A 10,791-nucleotide genomic window follows, 5' to 3' on the forward strand; every position below is an offset into this window, starting at 1 on the left:
TGCCCACAATTTTATTTTGAGTTGTTCCATATTAAATGTTCATTTTGTGTTTGAACTAATAAAAAGGAATTAATTGGAGAGAGATGATAGTTGATTAGTGGCTAGTAAAGTTAGTGAAATTTTCAAACTTTGTACAGTTTTAAAATGACCAATTAAGAAGCTGATTGGAACTAAACTCTTAGATGCAGCATGTAGCCGCCTCCATCCATCGGCATACCCTGGCTCGACAGGGTGCTTCTAACACCTTTGTACAGTTGACTTTGTTTCAGGCCATGTTATTCACTCTCATGGAACTAAACTCTTAGAAGCAGCATGCAGCCGCCTCCATCCATCAGGGTGCTTCTAACACCTTTGTACAGTTGACTTTGTTTCAGGCCATGTTCTTGTCATGTTATTCACTCTCATGGACCTTGCTCGTCAGGGTGCTTCTAACACCTTCTCGCGTCAATTGAAGTCCACCTTATTGTTGATGAGGACATTCGATCAATCGGCTCAACCGGATCCGGAAGGGTGACGGTAATGAGACGGAGAGATTAAAGAGTAGTAACTTATGGCAATCACGCTAATGGAGCGTTTGATAAAACCGAATGCTTATGCGCCGAGTGGTTCATAATTTTAATAATTCAAAGGTTTTGAATGAGCTCACATGACAAGAACAATCATTTTGAATGATCAATGTAATTGATGTAAACATACATTATTAACCTTTTTAAATATATAAGAAAACAATGAATAGAGTAGTTGTTTAATTAATAATTTCACCGCTAAACACCTAATTTTTAACCATTCAAAGCATCATATAGAAGTAAGAAACAAGCGCAGTGTTGAATGGTTCGGCTCTTAGCGATGAATCATTCAGGCAATTAAACGCACCCCAACTTCTATTTTACATGGGAACCGGTTGTAATTTTATTATGTGATCAAATGATTTCAATGATCCAGTCGCTCATAGCCGAATTTCTATCAGGCCAAGGACCAGTTCAACCATGCAAATTTATGCACTCTAGTTTGAATTTGATAATCTACTCTGATTACCATACCAACACTTAATCTTGACATGGCATATCACTGAGATTATCTCAGTTAACCAACCAAGTTTGATCATGTGTGCGATTAAGGAGCACATAACATCTAATACCATTTAGCATACCTGCACGATCAAAACTAAAAACAGCAAATCAAGTTGTCTCAATCTCTTCTTTAACACCAGACTTCAAAATCAAGAAATTATTATGGTTCACAATAGTTCCTTTTACCTTTGACAAGTTCCTAGTTTCAAATTCAGATTACACATTAAACATCCACACCATTAAGATCACAATTGACTCGGCAATTAACCAGACTCACTAGCTTCTGGTGAACCATTGGCTACATAGTCATCCTCAATTGGAGTTCCATTGTCTCTCTCCACAGGGCTAGGGCTTCGGCTTTGCCCGTTTTCTTCAGCCGGACTCTTAATATCAGGGCTGCGGCTCCCGTCACGAACATCATCTTCAATTAGATTCCCACTTGTTGCTTTTGGTGATGGTGTACCTTTCTCTTGCATGTCTCGGTCATCATCGGGAGATGGACTGTGTTTCCTCCCTTTAGATGGTGGTGGTGACGACCGGCTTTTCCTCGGACTTCTTGATCTTCTTTCGCCACGTTCAACGCTGCGCTCACGTTTTGCAGGTGACCTCGAACGGCTGAAAAAACCAACCGGAAGTACAAATAAGTAGATGAATCAACGTATAAATATGTTTAGGATTTTTCTAATGACGGCCGTAACGGCTGACGTTAACGCTCATAAAGGTATTGTACAATTCGGTAACCGTCACCTTAAAGTCTACGTATAACCGACATGTACAACACATGTATGCGCGTTATCGACAACCCTTAGGACAGTCAGTAGAAAAATCCATATGTTAGATTTGAATTATGAAATTTAAAATAAAAGGTAACCTGTAGCTGCGACTCCGGCTTACACTACGGCTACGACGACCCCCACGTCGAGGTGGTGGAGACGGGGTACGAGAGTAACTCCTTCCACGCCTGCTTTAATCACTTGGTAAGAAAATGTATTTATCATAAATTGCCTAGAACTATAAAATAAAAGACAAACTATGATAAGCTTACGTCACTTTCTTGGGACTGTTTTGACAATTTCTTTCAATATGACCACGTTCTCCACAACGATAGCATTTGTTCTTCCAATCACCAGCCTTGCAGTCTCGTGCCCAATGGCCATCAAGTCCACAATTGAAGCAACGGCCTGCTCCTGGTGGCGGACCTCTGCCAAGAAAATCACGAGAACCGCCGCCACCGCCACGGTCGCGGTCACGGTAGTGATCACCGCCGCCGCCGCCTCGTGGAGCCTATGACATATCAAAGGATGTATTATTTGTGGCATGTTATGTATTATTAAAATTAAATTGTCAATATGGAAAATCAAAAATCAATACCCCTTTTGCAAATTCCACCACAATACGACTTCCATCGACATCACGCCCGTTTAAGCTGTATCGTGCATCATCTGCATCTCTAGGGTCGCTAAATTCCTATATAAGCATATAAATAAAGAGAAACAAAACAAAAAAAAAGGTGAAATCTTTCAAGAGAAGTATGCAATACATGAAAAAAAAAAAAAAAAATATATATATATATATATATATATATATATATATATATATATATATATACACACACCCTGTATTATAGAGTAACCAAGTAAGAAAATGTGTACCACAAAGGCAAAGTCACGCTTCATATCCACATCACGTATTCTGCGTTAAACGGGTTCCATAAATAGTAAGGCCATCATGACATTATGAACCAAAGGGTTGATACTTCGCCCCTCAAAGAATCACTAAACACCATTTTCAGCCATTTTTTCCATCAAAAAGAAAATGCAAAACATTTATAGAAAGAATCGCCAGTCTCCTACACAATCAATCTGCATGAATAACGACTCTTTCCACCAAAGGCAACCTCCCACCATTTAGACCTTCAAAAGATCATCAAGTTAATTTTACTTGACACGTGTAGAGGGGGGGTCTTTTTTTACAATGGATTCGTTAATGTTAAGTTAGCCAATAATGGCACTTATTTAACTTTCCGATATGGATCAGACCACGTAAGTCGTAACTCGCGAGTGAGTACACAAATGTCTAGCCATGTTTTAGTTAAATAATGATATTTCCACCCAGTGCACCAAGAAGGTACAATAATGCATAAACATGAGTCAACGGATTCATATTTAAAAAAAAAAAAAAAAAAACTCAATTGGTCAAAGTTAGTATCAACAAAATATGCATAAAAGATAGATCTTCAAACAAATACATACATATTACATATATAAATGAAAAGAGGCTATATATTACATATATACATATACATATATAAATGAAAAGAGGCTATATAACGTCAATGCCAGCTAAACTACGAACCTTCCATATCTGCTGAAGATGTCCTCCAAGTCACGTGATCTTGTGCGTGAAGCCAAATGTCCAACATAAAGACGGGTAGTAGTGCCATGGCGATCATCATAGCGCGGCATAATTCCTATAAAAACACTACTGGAACCATTATAAACAAAGGCATATTTACAATTTTTCAAAGCATACAAATCAGCAACCACTTTCCAACTAACTTATTATTTATAATATATATATATATATATATATATATATATATATATATATATATATATATATATATATATATATATATATATATATATATATATATATATAGTGTTTTAATCCGGAGAGAAGTAGATTTTAGGAGGGAAGGTGAGTAAATTTTTTTATTTTCACAAACATTAAGATCGGGTGAAAATATGAACATTAAGAAAAGACACTTTGTGATGATAACGCTCAAAGAGTAACATTCATCACGATGAATGTTTCACCTGTAAACAGTCACGCATAACATTCATCGTGATGAATGTTATTCTTCGAGCATTTTCTGGTCAAATTAAAAGCATTCATCACAAAGTGTCTTTTTTGAATGTTCAATATTTTCAGTTTTTCACCTGATCTTGACATTCATAACTAATTTTTTTTTTTTAAAATAAATACAGAAAAATTTACTTCCCACTTGATTAGCCCCCTATATATATACATGTATCTATATGTATATATACATCTATACATGTATCTATATGTATATATATGTATATGTACAGATATGTATATATGTGTGTATATCTATATCTATATGTGTGTATATATATAACTTTAAGCAAATTTTCAACCAGCATCCTTACTAGCATACCACTAACGCACGTTTAATAGCACAAGCCACAACCAAATAATAATACCACTAATATAGCCAAGAGTGTAGAATTATTATTCTTAGTGATAATTTTTTGTTAATGCATCTGACTCCTATTTCACCAACATTTCATCAATGATACAAAGTAAGATTTTAAACAAGATACTGTCATCATTTTCAGGCTCTTTCCACCATAACACTACGAGAAAAATCGCCATTGCAACAGAGGAAAAGATTACTTTGGAAAGACACGGACAGCTAGGTATTTATAAAAACATAGCGTCAGCAATAAGAGTAAAATTCTCCTGACTAAAAGATAATAAGGTCAACGGGTATTTAAACGCTTACTTTGACATGTTATTCATCGTAAAACTAAAAAAAAAGTGTCTATAAAGGGGGCTATTTTGATGTCACCGGCTAATGGCTTTGTAATATTAGTATTTTAAACGTAAACAAAGCACTGTGAAAAATCAAAACACGTAATAAACACTGCTGCTTACATCTAATATACATTATACCTAAGGAGTCAACCCTAAAACTTCAGAATTCATAATTTATTTGCTTTTTATTAATTTTATTAAAAACACACACATCTAATCTAATCTAATTACAAATAGTAAACCAAATTAAAATATTGTTTTAAAGCAGTAGTTTACAATAATCAGCACAAAACATATGGATTAATTCAATTCAATAATAACAAAAATTAGTATCTTGCTTGTGAAATAAGAAAAAAGAAGAAGCGTGAAGTGAACAGATCCAGATCTAGCGAACTAAATATCACAAATTAAATAACTACAAATACACAAATCTTAACATATGAACTAACCACAAGTAAAAGTAGAAAAATTAATCAATCAATTAGATTCAGGCTAATAAAGAAAGAGGTACCTTAAAGAGTAGAGTTGTAGATGAAACCCTAGATTTGAGTTTTTTTTCTTTCTTGTTGGGAGCTTGGAAAGAGATATGTACTCCGTATCTGACTGTCCTTATCTTAGTTTTTGTCAAAGGGATTAATAACACCCTCGTAAGTGGTATCCACAAAATTTACAAGTCCAAATTAGCATACTCATGGGCCATAGTATAGGGCTTAATTATCTCATGGGCCATAGTATAGGGCTTAATTATTGAGCTTACTTATAAATAAAATGTATGTATAACTGAGTATAAAAATAAAATGATTAATTTACATACATACTAAAACTCCACCGAATATTTGGTCGTATGGGGCCAAAAAACAAAACCAAACGACAAAACACAAGAAAAAAGGAAACAAACAACTTTAACCCCCCACGTTTAAACAATACGCAACTTCACCCCCCCAAACCAGGGGTACTAAACTCCACCGAATATTTGGTCGTATGGGGCCAAAAAACAAAACCAAACGACAAAACACAAGAAAAAAGGAAACAAACAACTTTAACCCCCCACGTTTAAACAATACGCAACTTCACCCCCCAAACCAGGGGTAAACAACGTCAACTCCTTACATACATACTAACCTCCACCGAATATTTGGTCGTATGGGGCCAAAAAACAAAACCAAACGACAAAACACAAGAAAAAAGGAAACAAACAACTTTAACCCCCCACGTTTAAACAATACGCAACTTCACCCCCCAAACCAGGGGTAAACAACGTCAACTCCTTACATACATACTAACCTCCACCGAATATTTGGTCGTATGGGGCCAAAAAACAAAACCAAACGACAAAACACAAGAAAAAAGGAAACAAACAACTTTAACCCCCCACGTTTAAACAATACGCAACTTCACCCCCCAAACCAGGGGTAAACAACGTCAACTCCTTACTTTTATTAATAAACTCCACCCAATTTTCCAAAGAGGCATATCTACCCGCTCGGTGCGAGTAAAATTTTTTCGAGACCACCGTTCAGCTCTAAAAAATCTCAAGAACCCAACGGGCCTAACTACACGCGAAACGGACATCGTTAAAAAAACACTAAATAACGGGCCCTATATTCTCGCTCGGTGCGAGTTAAATTTTTCCGAGATCACCGTTCAACTCGAAATAATCTTACGAACACAACGCGACTAACTTTACGCGAAACGGACATCGTTAAAAAAGCTTTACATACATATACATACACGTCCAACAAACAACCCAACCTACTAGATATATTAGGTACCAAACAACGTATATCCAAATTCGACCGCGCGTCGAATACAACCGCAGCAACGCGCGGTCGAATTTTTTCTAGTTATTAACTTATATACATAATATATAAGTTAATTTGGACCCGGGCGCCAAGAGGATCCGCATGACTTGGGAATAAGACAATTCCAGAACAACAATTTCTGTAGGAGAATCAGTCAGGAAGAAGTAAGATCAACATTACGAAAGATGGGTAGAAACAAAGCTGTAGGACCTGACCAGATTCCAATAGAGGCGTGGCGGTGCCTTGGCGATGATGGTGTCAGGTGGTTGACATGTCTTTTCAATAAGACGCTTAGATGTTATAAAATGCCTACAGAATGGAGACTCAGCGAGATTATCCCCATCTACAAAAATAAGGGGGATGCCCAAATATGCGGTAATTATAGAGGCATAAAATTACTTAGTCATACTATGAAACTTTGGGAGAGAGTGATCGGAAAATTTTCTCTCTCCTCCCAACGTTTCTCTCTGACTCTGACTCTACATCTCCAAAAAAACAAAAACCCACTTTGGACTTAAATCGACGATTGCTGCCATTCTAGAACAAATTAGAAGCTGAGACCTACACCATTCAACTCGCGCAATTTTCCCGGACCCAACCGTACCTTTTTTTCTGGCTATTGTTGTGCCACCTGCCGCCACTCGCCGCACGCGCCGTCGCGAGAACTAACCCATAACCGTTATCTTTTTCTAAATTTTGCAGGGCTCCATCACCAAGAGGGTGCTGACTGCTAGCCGTGTACCGCCGAGGACTGCTGCCGGTTAACGCCGCTAATTGTGGACGTGTACCGCCGCTGACCAGGGCCGCTTCAGCTGCCTATTGAATTAGAAGCCGTAACCTACATCATTAAACTTGCGGCATTTTTCTGATTCTGTGAGTTTGATTTTAGCCGGCAAGCGTTTCGAAACGCGCCGCCACGCGCCGTCGCTCAGTTCGCCGGAATTTTTTCCGGGCACTTTCTCTGTTCTTTTCGCAGGTATTAAAACGAAGCCTCGCTAATTCCGCCGCCTCCTGCTGCCCTTGTGCCGTCGCTAGCCACCTCTGCCGGAATTTCCTTGTTTACACAAGGATGTGTTTGTTTCTTTCTACCCTTAAACTTCTTTTACCCTTAACCTTACTTTGACTGTATTATCCTAATCTTGTGAGCCTTACTTTTTTGTATACTAGTTACGTGATTGGTATTATTAGAATATACGGAGTATTTTTCTAACTTGCTGAACTTGTTTTTTTATTTATTTTCTTATCTCATCTATTTATTTCTTACCATTTGCTATCTTTTTCCTATCTTTTGCCTTACTTTGACTGTTTACTGTTGTATAGCCCGGTCTTTATTGTATTTTACTTTTTTGTTTTGAATTCTCTCAAATTTTATTTTCTTTATAGGTTAATATAGACCCTACTAGCACCTATGATCACCTAAGGTCATGTCCTCCTAGATTAGGGGCGGATAGGACTAGAGGGGTTAGAGAGGGTAATAGGGTTGCTACCCCGGGTGGGATTAGAGTGGGTAGTTGGAATATAGGAACCTTGACGGGCAAGAGGATTGAGCTCGTTGATACATTTCTTAAGAGTAATGTAGACATAGGGTGTGTTCAAGAGACTAGATGGAAGGGTGAAGGGGCGGTAGATATTAAAGACTATAGGTTGTGGTACTCGGGTTCTAGGATAGCACGAAACGGGGTAGGTATCTTTTTGGGCAAACTACATAAGGATAACGTTGTTGACGTGAGTAGGCTTAGCGATAGGATTATGTCAGTTAGTCTAATTATTAAGGAGGAGACTTTCACGGTCATAAGCGCATACGCACTTCACACGGGCTTAAGTGATGCGGAGAAGAAGAGTTTTTGGGAATTGTTAGATGAGGTAGTGAGGGGGTGCCCAGCGGACCATCGATTGATTATAGGGGGTGATCTGAATGGACACATAGGAGTGGAGGCAGAAGGTTACGAGGGAGCCCATGGGGGCTTTGGGTTTGGCCCTAGAAACGAAGAAGGGCGCTCAATCCTGGAGTTTGCCATTGCCCACGAGATGGTCGTAGCAAACTCTTTCTTCAAGAAGAGGGATGCTCAGTTAGCTACTTTTCATAGCGGGGGTCGTAGCACCCAGATTGACTTTTTGCTCCTCCGTAAAGGGGAACTTAGGACTTGTAGGGACTGTAAGGTCCTTCCAGCATTGACTTGCTCCTCCCAGCATCGATTGTTGGTCATGGACCTAGTCACTCGGGGAAGAGTTGGTAGGAGGGCCAGGGTTGTGCAACCTAGAGTCCTTTGGAAGAACCTGCACGGAGAGAATGCAGAGACTTTTAGAGCGACTGTTGCTGATAGATTGAGGGTAGAAGGGGATTACGTAGCCCCTACTGATGTAGATCAGATTTGGAACCGCATGGCGTCCACTATCAGAGATGTGGCAAAAGAGACTTTAGGGGTGGCAATAGGGACATCGAGAGCCCATAAGAGTAGTATAGAATCGTGGTGGCTTAATGACGATGTCCAAACGAAAGTCGCGTTAAAACAGACGAGGTTTAGGGAGCTCATTACTTTTGGAGAAGGGACACCTTCAGAGAGAACTAGGATAGAAGAAAGATATAAAGAAGCTAAAAGAGAAGCAAAGAAGGTCGTAGCTATTGCTAAAGACAAAGCATATGAAGATTTATATAGGAAACTAAACTCTAAAGAGGGAGCTAATGACATATATAGGATAGCTAAAGCTAGGGAGCGAAGAAGCAGGGACTTGGTTAACGTCAAATTTATCAAGAATGAAGCGGGTCAAACTATAGTGAAAGAAGACCTTATTAGGAATAGATGGGAGGAGTATTTTTCATCCCTCTTCTGTAGGGAAAGACCCGAGTGGAACGGGGAACTCCATGAGGTTCGTGAGTATCAAAACAACTGTTTCTGTACGAGGATTAACCAGGAGGAAGTTAGATCGTCTCTACGAAAGATGGGGAGAAACAAAGCAGTAGGACCAGACCAAATTCCGATTGAGGCATGGAGGTGCCTAGGAGATGAAGGGGTTAGATGGCTGACAAACCTTTTCAACATGACGTTTAGAAGCGCAAAGATTCCTATGGAATGGAGACTTAGTGAGGTTATTCCCATTTACAAGAATAAGGGAGATGCGCAAATATGTAGTAATTATAGAGGCATAAAGTTACTTAGTCATACAATGAAGCTTTGGGAGAGAGTGATTGAGACGAGGCTCCGACATGAGACAAAGGTTTCAGAGAACCAGTTCGGTTTCATGCCAGGACGTTCGTCGATAGAAGCGATCCACATCGTTAGAAGCCTTATGGAGAAGTATAGGGAAAAACAAAAGAACCTACACATGGCATTCGTAGACTTGGAAAAGGCTTATGACTGTGTCCCGCGTGAGCTGATTTGGAAGACCCTTAATGTTAGGGGTGTCCCAAGTAGATATATAAGGACTATTAGAGATATGTATGAGGGGGCGAAGACTCGTGTACGTACGACGGTAGGAAACACTGAGTTTTTCCCAGTAGAGGTAGGTTTACATCAGGGATCGGCCCTTAGCCCATATCTTTTCGCTTTGATTCTAGACGAACTGACTCAAAGGATACAAGATAACATCCCATGGTGCCTAATATTCGCGGACGATATTGTATTAGTTTCGGATTCCCAGGATGAGCTTAACAGAAGGATAGAGCAATGGAGGAGCGCCCTAGAATCAAATGGCCTACGGATTAGCAGACTTAAGTCGGAGTACCTTAGATGCGATTTCAAGACGAGCGAAGAGGAACAAGAGGATATTGTGGACGTCCGAATTGGGGACCAAATTTTACCTCCACAAGAGTCCTTTAGATATTTAGGCTCGATGCTTCATAAATCGGGAAGGATAGATGAGGACGTGACACATCGTATACGAGTAGGATGGTTGAAGTGGAGGGCAGCGAAAGGGGTATTGTGCGACAAGAAGGTACCCCTTAAATTGAAAGGGAAATTCTTCAAGGTGGCAATCAGACCGGCCATGTTGTACGGATCGGAGTGTTGGCCAATGACGAAAGCCCAGGAGAGAAGGATGGAGGTGGCAGAAATGAGGATGCTTAGGTGGACGTGTGGTAAGACAATGCTAGATTTGATACCAAATGGAGTTTTTAGGGAGAACTTGAAAGTTGGGAACATAACCAACAAGCTGAGGGAAGGACGACTAAGATGGTTTGGACATGTTTTGAGGCGCCCACTTTTAGCCCCGGTTAGGAGAGTCGAGACCCTTGTTGTTGGGGGCGTAAGGAGAAGGGGTAGACCCAGACGTAGGTTGGAGGATAGATTGAAGCTTGACATGAAGGAGCTCTTATTGACTGAGGACATGACTTCTGATAGGAATTTGTGGAGGAGTAG

The 10,791-nt window shown here is 39.5% G+C and overlaps 1 protein-coding gene across 4 annotated transcripts; it reads right to left on the reverse strand.

The window, feature by feature from the left end:
• Positions 1-1,183: 1,183 nt before the first annotated feature.
• LOC139861227 (uncharacterized) lies at positions 1,184-5,244 on the reverse strand. 4 transcript variants are annotated; one of them, XM_071849543.1, is made up of 7 exons: positions 5,146-5,244; positions 3,426-3,540; positions 2,723-2,762; positions 2,442-2,537; positions 2,116-2,354; positions 1,942-2,031; positions 1,184-1,685 (listed from the first exon to the last, which is right to left on the reverse strand). In XM_071849543.1, the coding sequence occupies exons 2-7, from the start codon at positions 3,533-3,535 to the stop codon at positions 1,334-1,336; spliced, it is 927 nt and encodes a 308-aa protein (XP_071705644.1). In that variant the 5' UTR covers positions 3,536-3,540; positions 5,146-5,244; the 3' UTR covers positions 1,184-1,333. The 4 variants fall into 4 exon arrangements, with proteins under 4 accessions (XP_071705644.1, XP_071705646.1, XP_071705645.1 ...); XM_071849545.1 differs by having other exon boundaries at positions 3,426-3,554; positions 5,146-5,238; XM_071849544.1 differs by having other exon boundaries at positions 3,426-3,551; positions 5,146-5,223.
• Positions 5,245-10,791: the final 5,547 nt, after the last annotated feature.

This window comes from Rutidosis leptorrhynchoides, chromosome 8 (assembly GCF_046630445.1).
Source record: "Rutidosis leptorrhynchoides isolate AG116_Rl617_1_P2 chromosome 8, CSIRO_AGI_Rlap_v1, whole genome shotgun sequence".
Classification (NCBI taxonomy): Eukaryota; Viridiplantae; Streptophyta; class Magnoliopsida; order Asterales; family Asteraceae; genus Rutidosis; species Rutidosis leptorrhynchoides.

Coding starts and splice junctions, on each gene's coding strand:
- LOC139861227 (XM_071849543.1), bottom strand. CDS start 3,535: ATGCCGCGCTATGATGATCGCCATGGCACTACTACCCGTCTTTATGTT. Junction 2,763..3,425: donor ATCTTCAGCAGATATGGAAG/GTTCGTAGTTTA, acceptor CGTTTAACGCAG/AATACGTGATGTGGATATGA. Junction 2,538..2,722: donor AGCGTGACTTTGCCTTTGTG/GTACACATTTTC, acceptor ATGCTTATATAG/GAATTTAGCGACCCTAGAGA.